Consider the following 16,211-nt stretch of genomic DNA (forward strand, 5'->3'; position numbering starts at 1 on the left):
GGCAACCACTATCTGTTTTCTGTTCCTATGAATTTGGGGTTTTTAAAGATTCCACATACACAATACATGTATGACTCTGTCTGATTTAACTTCATTCAGCATAATGCCCTCAAGTTTTCATCCATGTTGTGGCAAGTGGCAGGATTTCTTTCTTTTTTATGGCTGAATAATATTCTATTATATATACATAAATCACATTTTATGTATTTACTCCCACCAACAGTGCATAAGAGTCCCCTTTTCTCCACATCCTTGTCAGCATGTACCTTTTGTCTTTGATGAGAGCCATTCTAACAGGCGTGAGGTGACAGCTCATAATGCCTTGACTTGCATTTCTCTGATGAGTAATGTTGAGCACCTTTTCACATTTGAATATCTTTTTTGGAAAGATGCTTATTCAGGCCTTTGGCCCATTTTTAAATTGGGTTTTGTTTGTTTTTGGTATTGGGTTGTATGAGTTCCCTATATATTTTAGATAGTAATAGTAACCCCTTATCAAATATATGGTTTGCAAATATTTTCTCTCATTCCATAGGTCACCTGGTCATGTTGCTAATTCCCTTTTGCTGTGCAGAAGTTTTTTGGCTTGATGTAGGCAACATGATTTTTACAGGCTGTGTACTTAGTTGAACCAGTCTCCAGCTGACAGACACATAGGTTGTCTGAAGTGTTTGGCTGTCAGAGACATGGCTGTGATGAGCATCTCCTGTGTATAGTTTTTGCATGCTCCTCTGATTATTTTCCAGTCTCCAAGTCCTAGAAATAGAATTACTGGGTCAGAGAAGGGGAACTTCAAGGCTGCCAAGCAGCTTTCCAAAAACGTAGCATTACGCAGCCTGCCAGCTAAGACGAGGTGCCCTGGGTGCATTTTAGGGATGTGAGCTGTGGTCCCAGTTATTCCTCCAGGCCCACCTAGAACCACCTGTTTTTGTGTACTCCGGGTATGACTGGAAGGTGACTTTTATTCTCCAAATAGCATCTGGATAAATGAGCTCTGAGAGCCCATAGACCCATGCAGAGACTTGAATGTGCCCCTTCATCACAGTGGGTATTCTGAGCTCCTCAAAAGGTCTTTTGACCAAGGTACATTTTGTAAAAGTACATGCCCAGAAATGGAACCGACAATGGAGAAAGTTTGTGCAACTCACATAAAAGTGTTCCTGAGAGCTGTTTCCAAAGCATGTTCCTTAGAACTGCCAGCTCCCAAGCTGGCTCCCAAACTGGCAAATCACAGGCACCTGGAGCACTTACTAAATGGACAGATTCCTGGGCCCATCCTGGACTGAGCCAATCAGAATCTCCAAGTATGGGGCCTAGGTATCCACATTTTCCCCTTGCCCTGGCCTGTAAACTCCTGCCTTGGGACACAGGCTCCATGGGTGTTTATCAGGGCCACTCATGCTCAAGGAAGGAGCACTAGACAAAGCGAAATAGGATTATTAGTCAAGACTCCCCTTTGGTTACAGGTTACAGAAACCTATTGCAAACTAGTTATATGTTCACAGTCTCGAGGGTAAAGGTAATGCTCAGTGTGACCTAATCAGGGCCCTCACACTGCTGCCAGGAAGTATCTCTGCCTCTCCCCAGGCCTCACTTTTCTCCCTGTCGCCTTCCTTCTCAGTGGGTCCCGGGATCCAGGTTCAGTGAGCACAACTTCAGAGTCCCGGTCACTACCCCTGTCCTCGGTTGGCCAGGCCTGGATGCTCCCAGGCTCCCCCAGCTGGGATCAGAGTCAGCCACCTCGACCATGAGGGCTTGGGGGCAGCACAAGTGGGCTCCACATGGAATTCTGCATTGGAAAATGATCCTGAGGCCTTAGGTTACTGGACATTGGGAGTCTGAAGGCGAGGTGGATACATGCAGGACAACATTCCCCAGATAGACTGATTGTGAAACCTCTTTCTCCTTTCACTTTGGAAATACTGCCTTCAACATCTCACCCGAGTTTTGCTTCCACTGCATTTGTCGTCTTTATTTTATTTGGTTCATACTCATACTCTCCTTTTTTTTTTTTTTTTTTTTTTTTTTTTTTAGTCACACATTGATCTGAGGTTAATCCCCACCTTCTTGGGGTGACAGGCTGGCCGACGCCTAGTACTCCCAGACTGAGGAGGGGGAAGGCTGTGTTGGTAGGAAGTGCAGGGACCAGACCTGGCTGGCCAAGCTGTTCCCAAGTCGTTTTAACTAGAGCCTGCATTCCTGTGGCCCCTATCTGTGAGATGAGGCTGGAGGCTGGGGGTCCAAGGCGTGCCCCACCCATGGAATAGGTGCTTACCAGCTTCTCTTCTCACCTGACTATTTTCTGTCAAAATGACATGTTCTGTTTTAAGAGCTTGATGGGACGATCCCCCTCCTTTACTTATTTTTCACTTTTTATTTTGGAAAATTCCAAACATGGGCAAAAGCAGAGAAAATAACGTAATAAACTGTTGTATATTCAAGTCAGGGGGCTCTGGGCTGGACCTGGCCTGGAACGACTGGCCAGCCATGCGATTTGGTTGAGTTCCTGGGCCTCTTCAAGTCTCTGTTTCCTCTTCTGTAAAACGGGAGTAGTAGTAGCACTCACCTCCTGGAGGGATGAAGATTAAATGACCATCTATTTAGTACATGATGTGGCACATGTTAAATGTTTGGAAAATGTCATCCAGTATCATTGTCTTTATCATCATGTCCTCATCTGTGGACATGTAATTGTAAAAGGCCTTCAGGCGAACGTTCCTCTGACTGTGTAGTTCTTTGTTCACAATTTCCTTTCTAAAACCAGTTCATTCTTTCCTTGACTCACTGGTAAAGGCACTTTGCATAAATGACTGAAAGTCATCAAACTGATGGCAGTCTTCTCATTCACGATTTGTTTTTTGTTTGTTTTTAAAGATTTTATTTATTCATGAGAGACGCACAGAGAGAGGCAAAGACATAGGCTGAGGGAGAAACACACTGCCTGCAGGGAACCCAATGTAGGACTCCATCCCAGGACCCCAGGATCATGCCCTGAGCCAAAGACAGATGCTCAACCACTGAGCCACCTAGGTGCACAGGGTTTTTTTTTTTTTTTAAAGAGGTTTCGTTCCTTTCCCTTTTTCTTTCCCTTTCCCTTTCCCTTTCCCTTTTTCTTTCCCTTTCCCTTTCCCTTTCCTTTTCTTTTCTTTCTTTCTTTTCTTTTCTTTTCTTTTCTTTTCTTTTCTTTTCTTTTCTTTTCTTTTCTTTTCTTTTCTTTTCTTTTCTTCTTTTCTTTCTCTTTTCTTTCTCTTTTTCTTTCCTCTATACCCAATACAGGGCTTGAACTCACAACCCAGAGATCAGAGTCATGTGCTTTACCCACAGCTAGCCAGGAGCCCCACCCTCAGGATTCTTGATTTTCAGCCCTGAGCTGATATAAACGTGTCCTCCTCTGTAGTCCTGCTTGGCTGGCAGAGGAATTCAGGGTTTTTACCCTCTGTGACCATCACTATCTGCCGTATGAAGGGCACAGAGTGATCAGTCTTTTCCCGCCTCCTTTGCAAGCATGTGCAAGCACTGGAGGCATCCCCAGTTACCCAGTCATTAGCAAAACAGTAAAACCTCACAACCTCTCTAGGTTGATGAGTAAAATGTACCCAGAAAAAAAACAAAAGGTTAGTCTGCGGCAAATGTTATAAAGTGACCCTGAGCATTAGTTACAAACAATAAGAAATTAAAATGGTTATTGGAAGGTTTTCACTGCCTGACTTGTACATCTATCCTCACTGTTAAAAAGGAGAGTTTCAGTGCTCTGCTTGAAGGTCTCCATAAATCTCTTGGCTTCCAGAGTTGTTTTTGTTGTTTTTTTAAAAGATTTTACTTATTTATTCATGAGAAACACACACAGAGAGAGACATAGGCAGAGGGAGAAGCAGGACTCCCAATGCAGGACTCGATACCCAATTCCCCCGGGGCCTGGGACCACACCCTGAGCCAAAGGCAAATGCTCAACTCAACTGCTGAGCCACCCAGGTGTCCCCACCAACAGGGTTTGTTTTGTTTTGTTTTTTTCAACAGGGTTTTTAATCCACCTAAAAAAATACACACCAGGGCAGCCCAGGTGGCTCAGTGGTTTAGTGCCACCTTCAGCCCAGGGCCTGATCCTGGAGACCCGGGATTGAGTCCCTCGTCAGGCTCCTTGCATGGAGCCTTCTTCTCCCTCTGTCTGTGTCTCTGCCTCTCTCTCTCTCTCTCTCCCTGTCTCTCATGAATAAATAAATAAAATCTTAAAAAAAAAAAATACACACCATCTTTGGAGATGTTTTCTGAAGGCCCCTGATCCAGATGTGGCCACATCAGTGTGCAAACTGTGCGAGTTGATGAGTCAGTTTCTATCTGAAGCTGCGCAGGAAAAACTTTTTTGGTCTCTTGTGTTCACATAAGATTTATAGGGATTTCAATAAAAATGTTTTCAGGGCTTTGAAATTTCTAAATCCAGGCTTTGTCGTGGTTAATGAAACATTTCCTATTAAGATGCAGCTGTTCCCCCGCCCCCAAGAAATTGCATGTAGAAGTACTCAGAGCTAATAGAGTACTTCAGTACTTGGTTACAAAAAGACTCAGTTATGGAGATTCAAACCACTGCCTCCCTCAGGCCCCCACCCAGGAGAGCATTATTATTTATACATTATTTATATTTTTCTTATGTCATTTTAACTGCCTAGGGGATTTGAATCTAGTCAGTGTGGTAAATTGAAGCCAAATTATACAAAAATATAACCCTCCCTGAAGAATTCCTAACCACTCCCATCCTTTGCAGAGCTCTGTACTTAGGCATAACACAGCCAAAGTGTGGTCAGGGAGGGCTACTCTAACAAATCTTCATTTTTTTAAATGAAAGATTTGCATGGTCGGGGCGCCTGGGTGGCTCAGTCGGTTAAGCATCTGCATGCAGCTCAGGTCATGATCCCAGGGTTCTGGAATGGAGCCCCACATCAGGTTCCCTGAGCAGGGAGCTTGCTTCTCCCTCTCTATCCTGCTTGTGCTCTCTCACTCTCTCTCTCAAATAAATAAAATCTTTAAAAAAAAAAAGATTTGCACAGTTTATAATGTTATAGAAAGAACCAAAACTTAGGTGTCACAATTTTCTACAGCTGAGTTCACATAGCACAAAAGTTTCATCTTCTATCTTCATAATTTCCTTTTCCTCTAGGACTTTGGTGTATCATGTGTTCCCTGGTTACTTGTGCCTATGTTTCTATTTAGCTTGCAGAGCATTCGTTGTTTAATCCTGAAAGGCTTTTGCAGTGAATTAATAGTAGTATAACTGCTTAGTTCTATAAATGTAAGCAGAGAGGTACATGCCTGGCAAATGCTCACATAATGGACACTCAGCAAATGTTGGTCAGATGAGTGAATGAATGAATGAATGAATGAATGAATGAATGAATGATGGCCTTTGGTCATATCTGGTGCAGAGACAACAAGAAAAATAGAATCTCTGACATTATTATTTGATCTCAAAGTAATTAATAGTACCCCTAAAGTATTTGGTATCAGGAACTTTAGTGTTATTTAAGTGTATTTAGAGAAGAATAAACAATGACTTAACTTTTTATTTATTTTTTTAAGATTTTATTTATTTATTTATCTGATAGCATACATAAGCAGGAGGAGTGGCAGGGAGAGGGAGAAGCAGGTCCCCTGCTGAGCAGAGAGCAGGACACAGAGCTTGATACCAGGACAGGGCTCCACCCCAGGACCCTGGGATCATGACCTGAGCTGAAGGCAGATGCTTAACCGACTGAGCCACCCAGGTGCCCTATCACTTAACTTTTTTAATGTGCACATCTGTGGACCCATCAAATCTACTTTAGGAGTGTATCCTACAGAAAAACTCACACAAGTGTACAATGATGTGCATATGGAAGAGACTGTTACTGCAACATGTTTTCCTGTTAGTGAAAAATTAAAACAACCCAGGATGCCTGGGTGGCTCAGTGATTGTCAGCCTTCAGCCTAGGGCATGATTCTGGGGTCCCAGGACCGAGTCTCACGTCGGGCTCCCTGCATGGAGACTGCTTTTCTTTCTGCCTATGTCTCTGTCTCTCTCTATGTGTGTCTCTCATGAATAAATAAGTAAATAAAATCTTTAAAAAAATTGAAACAACCCTAATGTCTGTTGATAAAAGATGGGATAAATAAAATAAGACACACTTACACTTAGTAATCATTAAAAAGTGAAATTGATCAACATTTCTTGACTCAAAAGGCTTGTTTAACAAGGTTTGTTATTAAACGGAAAAGGGCAAGTTGCAAAACAATATGTAAAGCACGAGCTCATTTCATTAATAATAGATATATTCGTACATGCCTAGCAAAACTCTTGAAAGACCATTCCCCAAACGATTAACAACATTGATTCCTGAGGGTTGGGATTTGGGAGAACCTTTACCTCCTGCTTTCTACATATAACTCAGTGTCAGCAGGGGCCTCTGGTAGCAGCTGGAACCTGGCTCTGGTCCATGCCTGTCAGAGTTTTGGGGCTCCCCTGGGTGTTTCTGTGTGTGTGCACGCATGCGCAGACTTTGTCTACCTCATGTCATTCCAAACCTGACACTCATCTCGTTCCTCAGTTTCCATGAAAACACAAAGCCCACTTACGCCAGACAACTTTCTAAAAAGTTGGGAATTATCCGAAGAAGACACATAACTACATTCCACAGCAATTTACCTAAAACTGCTTTTAGCTCTTTTTCCCAGTCCTGATGGTCACCCCAACAGGGGCTTCCTTACTGGCCTTCATCTCACACAGAACTCAGTGCTCTGCTCCCCCTCTTTCCTGGCATACCCCCAGGAACTCCACCAACTCCACATGTTAGCCATGGCCTTTTGGCTCTTAGCTTCTGTTTCCAAACTTGCAATATTACCCCATCTCGAGGATCTATAAATGAAAAACTTCCTATTTATCGGCTTCCTTAGATGACAGCTGTGATTATATGGTGTGTGTGGGGGGAGCTCATATATACATTTCTTCAGTATTCTAATTTTTCTTAGCTACAAGCATGTGGCTTGTGTTGCTTTTGTATCTAGAACAAAACCCAGAAAGATAAACAAACAAATCCTTCCAAAGCCGTTTGTGCTAATCTTGTGGCTAAACCATGGTCCCAGCTGGGATGGAGGGACCGTGGCCAAGCAGCACAGCCTTCCCCATACAAGGAGGAGAAATCTGAGCCAGTGGTCATGGGCACAGTTTCTGCCCTGATAAAGACCCCATGGGAACTTGGAGATTTGCACATTGAAAAGAAGCCCTCAGTATGTTGGATTGCTCTGAAACAGGAATATCAGGAGTTATTTCTGTGGCCTACTGTTCTAGGGAGACCTTCCCAGTCACCCGGGAGCCCCTATACCAGTGAACAGTATGTCTCCCTGCAGAGAGATCAGGGCAAGACAAAACAATTTCTGTTCACACTTTAATGCATTTAGAGAAAGAAATCCCCAAATGCCATACAGCTGCTAAAAAAGAATGCAGGAGACAATAATACCATAATAACACCACCACCACCAGCAACAACTGGGCTCTTCTCTCTGGGGCTCTCGTGGCATGCCTAGTTTTATGCTAACCCAACTGATGTGTAATCCTCACGCCAGGGAGATGTTTTTATGGTCTTCATTTTCCAGATAAGGAAGTGAGGCTTAGGGACATGTCACAGCCCCCGAGGACAGAGCCCAGACCCTGTGTTCTGTTTCTACATGTGCGCTTTAGTGCAAATAAGGAAGAAACCCTGAAAGTCGGGACATCAAATGCTAGTTGTTGCTGAGGGGTGGGGAATTACAGGGCATTTTACTTCTCTTTATATCTCTTCTCTCTTTACATATCTTCGCTTGAATTTTTTATAACAAGGATGTACAAATCTTTATTGGTTTTATGACTATAATGGGATAGATCATAGTGATGGTAGAAAATATATTTAAAAAAAAAACGCTAGTGTTATTTGCTTTGTTACTTGCCTGTGCCTCAACTTCACCTCATATTATTTTTCTTCTTTTTTGACAACTTTATTGAGATACATCACATACCATACAATTCATGCACTTAAAATGGCTTTTAGGGGATCCCTGGGTGGCTCAGTGGTTTGGTGCCTGCCTTTGGTCCAGGGAGTGATCCTGGAGTCCCGGGATCGAGTCCCATGTCAGGCTCCCAGCATGGAGCCTGCTTCTCCCTCCTCCTGTGTCTCTGCTTCTCTCTCTCTCTCTCTCTCTCTGTCTATCATAAATAAATAAATAAACAAATCTTTAAAAAAAATAAAATGGCTTTTAGTTTGTTCACAGAGCTGTGCAGTCACCACCACTGTCTAATCCCAGAGCATGTTTATCGCCCTAAAAAGAAACCTCACACCCATTAGCACACTTAATACAGTGGCCCGTTAGTAGTCACTCTCCCCTGCTCCCAACAGTCACCACTCTCCTTACTGTCCCTATGGATTTGCCTGTTCTGGACATTTCATATTAATGGAATCATGCAGTATGTGGTCTTTTGTGACTAGCTTCTCTCTCGGAGCATTATCTTTTCAAGGTTCATCCAGGTTGTAGCAGGTGTCAGTACTTCCTTCCTCTTTTATAACTGAAGAATGTTCTGTTCATTCATATGGATATGCTACATTTTATTTTTTCATTCACCATGATGGACAATTGGGTTGTTTCCACATCTTGGCTATTATAAACAATACCACTGTGAATATTTGTATACAAGTTTTTGTGTAGAGCTATATTTTAATTTCTCTTGCCTACATACCTAGGAGTAGAATTGCTGTACCAAGAGCTCCATGTTTGAGGAACTGCCAGATTGGTTTCTATTTGCTATTTCTTGCTATTTTTTTTTTAAGATTTTATTTATTCATGAGAGACACATAGAGAGTGGCAGAGACATAGGCAAAGGGAGAAGCAGGCTCCCTGCAGAGAGCCTGATGTGGGACTCAATCCCAAGACCCTGGAATCATAACCTGAACCAAAGGCAGATGCTCAACCACTGAGCCACCCAGGTGCCCCACTATTTCTTGCCTTGAATCAGTAACTCATGTTTCTGGGTGCATCTACAAGGAAGCAGGACTTTGAAGAGCTGTGAGCACTTAACTGACAAAGCCCCAGCCATGAGTTTGGGACAGGCTGGAGGACTTGTCGTTAAGATACTAAAGCCATTTCCTGGAGTGAGTGCCTGGAAGTGTTTGACACCTGGGCTCTGATGAGGGCCTGGGTGAAGAAGGTCATCATAAAGGCCCCCAGAATGGATGGTGTCCTCGTGTCTGGATCACCTCACCCCAGACAATAAGGAGAGAGTAAGCACAGAGGCTGAGTACCAAGGGCTGGCCTGACCCTGGGACTGCGTCCAGTGGGTGTGGTGTGTCCCATTCTGGGAGAAAGGCAGCCATCATCCAAATATAGTTCCTGGAGGAAGCCGGTGGGGGGGGGGGGCGCAGGAGTTGTGAGTCATGGAGTGGTGCATAAATAGTGGAGCTGTCTCCAGATGTGACTGTGCAGTGAGATGGCCTGGCCCTGAAATCTGCTCCTCAGCACCTTCCTTCCCTGCCCAGGGGAGTACAGAAGCGCTGGAAGGGGTTCCACGAGAAGGCACGAGGTGAAGACATGCATTGTGACAAGACTGGCTCCTCATTTGCTGAGGATGTTCTAGAAAGCATCTTGCATGGGGCAGGCAGGCATAAGTAGGAGGGAGGGTCCTCCCGAAAAGAAACTGACCCACACTGGGAGCTTGCTTATACACTGAGGAAGGCCTCAGTTCAAATGTATCATGCTCTCCCTCTGCCTCACAGGGAGATTACAAAGCATAATTATAAAACATGATTCTAAGGCCATCAGTGGCTTTCTGCTGCTGACACCAGGCTCACACATCTAAAGGCCTATGGAAGTGAATGGCAGAGGCAGAAGTAAAGGAATCCTGGGCAAGGGGACCCCAATTCACCAGGAACAGGCCATCCTTCTGTCACAGGGCCTGCATAGCAGTGCCCACAGAGGCTCAGGGGCCGCAGGTCTAGGTGTGTAGAAATTATAAACGAAGCAACAAACTGTTAATACCTAACCTTGATGGTTCTACCTTTAATTTGGGCTCCTTCAAACTCTGGGACTCCTTGAGATTCGTGCTTAGTTGGGCAGCATGAGGAGAGCCAGGCCAGTGACTATCCCTTGTTTCCCCACCCTGGCTCCCTCCTTGGCCATCTTTCAGGCCCATGGGTGGGGGGTGCATGCCACTTGTGAGGTCACTCTCAGAGGATGACATCAGGAGGAGCCCTTGAAGTCCTAGAGGTGGGGTTGGATTATTTAGGGGAGGGAGCCCAGGGATTCAGGGTTCCCAGAGCATGGTCTATGATAGAGGGTGTGGAATCTAAGTAGGCACCTCCTATGACCCCAAGACTCCTTTGAGGAGGGGGTAGCCAAACGGGCCCCTCTTGCCTGGATGCCATGCTGTCTCTGCCAGAGAATACATCTCTCTAATGGGGATGGTTTCTTCTCTGTTCTATCTGGAAATGCATATTTACCATTATCAGACTCCTCTGACTTTTCAAGAGAAGTCTGAAATCTAGATTTCTATATGAAATCTCCTAAGTTTTGAAGTACCATATGAACCAAACAAAGCATATCAGCAGATTTAGCCCTTGGACTAACAGCGTGCATCCTCTGAGCTGCCGATAGCACCAAGGTCCTCAAAGCCTCAGCAGAATCCCAACCCACCAGCTCTCTCTTAGGAATTCCCAACAGAAGCAGAAGGTGTGGCAGGCAGAATAATGCCCCCAAAGGTGTCTATGTCTTAATTTCTGCACCCTGTGAATACATTACCTTACATAGCAAGAGGATTTCCACAAGTATGATTAAATCAAGGATCTTGAGATGGGGAGATTACCTGGATTATCTGGTGGACCCAGTGTAATCACAAGGATCTTTCTAAGATGGAGACAAGAGGGTCAGAGTCAGAGCAGCAGGTGTGATAAGGGAAGGAGGAGTCAGGATGAGGTTGCTGGCTTTGGAGGTAGAAGGGCCAAGAGCCAAGGAACAATGGCATCTCTAGAAGCCAGAAGGGCAACACAAGCAGATTCTCCATTGGAACTTCCAGCAGCATTACAGCCCCACCCACCCCTGGATTTTAGCCCTTTAGACCCATTTCAGACTTCTGATCTTGAGAACTGTGAGATTATCTTGTGTGCTTTAAGCCCCTCCAATTGTAGTCAGTTGTTACAATAGTGACAGGAACATGTGGAAGGGGCTTGGAAAAGTTTCTCTGGCAGCACCCCACCCCCATCCCGCCATCTCCTCACTTGTTTCCCCTTATCTTAGACTGGCTGGATTCTTGCTGGCTGTCCTCCGGGTCTACCTCTTCTATGAGGCCTTCCCAGGCCCACCTAGCTGAGGGTTTTCCAGCTCTTCGTATGGAGCGCCTGCATTTGGCACTTAATCTTTTAGAGCCAAGGAATCCAAACAGATTAAGTCACTCTAGGGCGCTTTAGAAAGTACTGGTGCTAGGCTCTCCCTCCTGAGCAGTTGAATCTAGGGGTGGAGCCTGGGCCAGGTAGTTATGAAAGCCCCCCAGGTTTCTTCCTGGGCAGCCAGGGCTGAGAACCAAACCTCAGCGACAGAACCTTCCTTTTGGTTCATTCTTTCCATGTACGTTTTCTCTTGCGCATCTCTTCACAGGACCCAGACCAGTGCTTGGCACCTAGCAGGTGTTTAATAAATATTTGCTGACTGTAAAGTCCTAGAGTACAGAGCTGTTCTAGTAATAATTAAGTGACTTGTCTTTCATTCACCTAGCACTAAACCACATGCTCAGTAGCTTCTAGTAAATTGAACTAAACTAAGGCAGTAAGTGGTTATTCTAAATAAGCCTTTTGTATATTTGAAGAAGAATTCTCCCATGACCCCACTCATGCCTGCATTGTTTGCTTTGTCTTGTTTTGTTTTCATTCTTACTTCTCTGGGCCCCTACAACACGTCAGGCTCTGAATGAAGCTGCTCAGGAAACAGACCTGAGAGCAATCGCTACAGCTTCATGGAGGAGACAGGTGTATGCCCAGAGAGAACAGAAACCACAGGGGCCAACCATCACCCCCCTCTACTGAAAATCACAAGCCTGGTACCAATTCTTTTTGGCACGAGTATCACCTCTGCAGAAGCTCTATGGTCTTAAGAGCAGCTGTTCTCAAAGATGTGGCCCCCAAAACAGCAGCATTGACATCACCTGGAGACTCCTTAAGAAAGGAAGATTCTCCGCCCCATCCCAGACTCACTGAATCAGAAACTCTGGGGGTGGGAGCAGCAGTCTGTTTTAATAAGCCCTCCTGGTCATTTTGACCCCTGACAAAGCTTGAGAACCCCTGCCTTGAAGTCATGCTTCTCAACCTTGGCCATACATTCAAATTCCCTGAGAAGTCACATTTTAAAAATGTGACTGTCTATATGCCACCCCAGACGAATTAAATTGGGATCTCTGGGAATGGGGCTCAATCTTTAAAGCTCCTCTAGTGAATCAAATGAAGCACAGCCTTCGCGGAGGAAGGGTCAGCATGAGAATGCCAATAGAAAGGCCTGGTTGAAGCCAAGCAGAGTGCTCCAGGCGGGGCAGTGGGGCCTCCACTTCCCCTCAGTCAGCTTCACACTGGAGCATAGGGAAGGCTCACAGCGTTCCATTCTGTCTCCAGGGCTCCTCTTCCAAGCGTGAACTTTGTTTAGACGAGTAGCAGAATCTGCCTTTTCAACTAACGCTTACAAAGGAGACTCATGGGGGCAGCCCGGGTGGCTCAGCGGTTTACCACTGCCTTTAGCCCAGGGCGTGATCCTGGAGACCTGGGATCAAGTCCCACTTCGGGCTCCCTGCATGGAGCCTGCTTCTCCCTCTGCCTGTGTCTCTGCCTCTCTCTGTGTGTGTGTCTCTCATGAATAAATAAAATCTTTAAAAAAAAAAAAAAGGGAGGCTCAGGAAAAATGTCAATGATGCCAAAACTACCAACACTATGCTTTCCGAGCAGTGATTCTTGATCAGTCACATGGGAGAAAGAGTAAGAGGTGAATTACCTATTTAGTGGTTTGTGCTAAGAGTGTTCACTGAGATCTTTGGAACACTCTGAGTATGAGTAACTCCCACTTTTGAGTTCCTTTTTGTTACCTTTGGGTTAGTCTTCTATTTCTGAGTTGAGTTAAATCACATATTACATTTATAACATATATATCATGTATATTATTTATGTGATTATAAAGTATGACATACACATACTTCATAATTTATATAACTATAAATTATAACTTATAATTATATGTATTGTAATTACCAAGGGCATAGGAAGTATAACAATCACAAGAATAGTTACTGCCGACTGAGAGTTTACTGTGTATTAGGCATTAATGTTTAGCACCTTAAATACATTGTCACAGTAAACTTTAAAACTCCATTACCCCTTTTCCAGATGAGGAAACTGAGAAGGCCACAGAAAGTGGTAGAGCCAAAATGGATTTGAACTTTGAGATGGATTTGAGGTCTATCATCAAAGATCATACTTTTAGCCCTAGTCTCTACTGCCTTATAGTAAATAGTAGCACAGGTTTATAATACTACTTAAATTAACATAGTACAAAATGTAAATAATATGATACTGGATAGTGTTTTATTCATACATAAAATTATACATAATTTAACTTGCAATTGTATGTAATATAAACTCAATAAATGCTCTATGTGAAAATGTTACCACTTAAACATACTTATATAGTATCAATTAAAGTTCATTTGTGGGCAGCCTGGGTGGCTCAGCAACTTAGCGCTGCCTTCAGCACGGGGCGTGATCCTGGAGACCCAGGATCGAGTCCCATGTTGGGCATCATGCATGGAGCCTGCTTCTCCCTCTGCCTGTGTCTCTACCTCTCTCTCTCTCTCTCTCTCTCTCTCTGTGTGTGTGTGTCTCTCATGAGTAAATAAATAAAATCCTAAAAAAAAAAAAGTTCATTCATATCTATAACCAATGATGTTATGTCTAAAGGCCATCCCTGGAATGTTACATTGAAACTATATGACTTCTTTGAAAATACTAGGTGATAACTGTAAAAAAAAAAAAAAAACCCAACCACTATATAAAATTATATACATATATGATAAAAATTTTGTAGAACATATACATATATATTTTATACACATGGGGGAAAGATGGAAAGAAAGTGCCTTGAATCTTTCACAGAGATTATGATTGGTTCCTCTTTGTGGAAGTTTTGAAATTACTTTCAGTCTCTTTACTTGTTATAGGTCTATTCAGATGTTCTATTTCTTCTTGAGTCAGTTTTGGTCATTTGTTTCTAGGAATGTGTTCATTTTATCTAAGTTATCTTGTTGATATGCTGTTGTTTATAGTTTATTTATTTGGTGCAAAAAAAAGATGGTTTTATTAAAACATGGGGACAGGATCCATGGGCAGAAAGAGCTGGCTTCCTTTTTATTTCTGAAAAGTTCGTACTGGTGTCACCTCTTTCAGTCCCAATTTTAGTAATTTGAGTCTTATCTCTTTTTTTTTCTTGGTTATTCTAGCTAAAGGTTTACCAATTTGCTTGATCTTTTCAATGAATGATGGCTTCTTAGGTGTTCATTTTTAAATTATACTCCATAAGTTACATGTGATCTTTTGTACATATAAAATATTGCACGATGAAAATGGAAAAGAGAAAAAAGAATCATGTCTTAAGAAATTTACTACAGCCTTTGGTCCTGTTTTGAGTTTCACATGGAATTATTTTCTTGTTCTTACAAACTAATTTCCAAATTTGTGAAGATTCTACCCTCTAAATGAAACTAACATTTTTTTCACAAAGCAGGGAAGCAGTCGATACACTATAAGATTGGGTAGGTAAGAGGCTATAATAATGTAGCAGTGCTGGTATTGAAAACCTGGCTGCTATGTTAGAGCTGTTGTAACAAAGCATCATAAACTGGGTGGCTTAAAACAACAGAAATTTAGAATCTCACAGGATAAATCCAGTTGTCAGCAGGGCCATGCTTTCTGTGAAACCTATTGAGGAGAATCCTTCCTTCTTCCTCACCTCTTCTAGCTTCTGGTGGTTACCAGCAGTCCTGGGCTTGAACTGCATCACTCCACTCTCTGCTTCTGTCATCACATGTCCCTTCCCTGTGTGTCTCTCTCCTCTTCTTAGAAGGACACTGTTCACAATGGATTAAAGGACCATCCCATTCTAATATGATCTCATCTTAACTAATTACATCTGCCATGGCCCTATTTCTAATTAAGGTCACATTCTGAGGTCCTGGGGGTTAGGATGTCAACATCTCTTTCTTGGGGGGATATAAACAACCCTTAGCAGACATGTTTTTAGCTAATTGTAAATGTTTATCTGTTACTGTCCAATTTTTAGTAGTATATCAAAGTGTCTTTTCTATTTTTAAAAGATTTTGTTTTAGAGAGAGAGAGAATGGGGGAGAGACAGAGAGGGAAGGAGAGAGACAAGCAGACTCCATGCTGACCACGGAGCCCAATGCAGGGCTCAATCCCATGACCCTGAGATCATGACCTAAGCTGAAACCAAGAGTCGGATGCTCAACCAACTAAGATTGAGCCACCCGGGTGTCCCTAAAGTGTCTTTTCTGCTTACCAAGATTTTTTTTTAATCTCTTCCCTAGATTGAAGATATGTTTAATGAAATCAGATTTAGTGAGTATGTGGATACTGGGAAGCTAATTGACAAAATCAATTTACCGGATTTCTTCAAAGTTTACCTTAATCACAGACCACCTTTTGGTAACACCATGAGCGGCATCCAGCATAGCTTTGACATTCTTGGTTTTACCAATTCAAAAGGAAAGAAGGTCATACGAAGAGAAGATTTCCTGAAACTGCTTCTAACGAAAGGTAAATCCATAAGTAGAGAGTATCTTGTCACATCATTGGGCTGTTCCCACTGGAGAGAGCTGTTTTGGGGGGAGGCAGACCCCCTACTATCCTTAAGCAATGGAGGGGCTTCAACCATGAGGGATGCCACCTACTGATCTGCCGAGCTGGCAAAGATGGCATGCTGGGAAGGGTGTTGTCCTGGGTCCTCTGAAATTGAGTGTCCTCACTTGTAAAAGGGGAGTGGAAGGGCTAACCACCAGTCTGACAGGGCTCTTATGATGTGGGATGCAATGGTGAAGTAAAACCACACCGATGTAAAATTTTCCATTTTAACCTATTGTTTTCCTCATTATATTATGTGAGGAAGTCAAGTAGGCTTTA

General features: G+C 43.4%; 1 protein-coding gene across 1 annotated transcript in view; it reads left to right on the forward strand.

Moving 5' to 3' along the window:
* The window catches only part of CFAP251 (cilia and flagella associated protein 251), a 66,975-nt gene that overhangs the window by 48,743 nt on the left and 2,021 nt on the right, over nt 1-16,211 (forward strand). The window contains exon 20 of the mRNA XM_041728534.1: nt 15,620-15,848. Coding sequence (XP_041584468.1) covers nt 15,620-15,848 — 229 coding nt within the window. The remainder of the gene's footprint in view (nt 1-15,619; nt 15,849-16,211) is intronic.

This window comes from Vulpes lagopus, chromosome 14 (genome assembly GCF_018345385.1).
Source record: "Vulpes lagopus strain Blue_001 chromosome 14, ASM1834538v1, whole genome shotgun sequence".
NCBI classification, from domain to species: Eukaryota; Metazoa; Chordata; class Mammalia; order Carnivora; family Canidae; genus Vulpes; species Vulpes lagopus.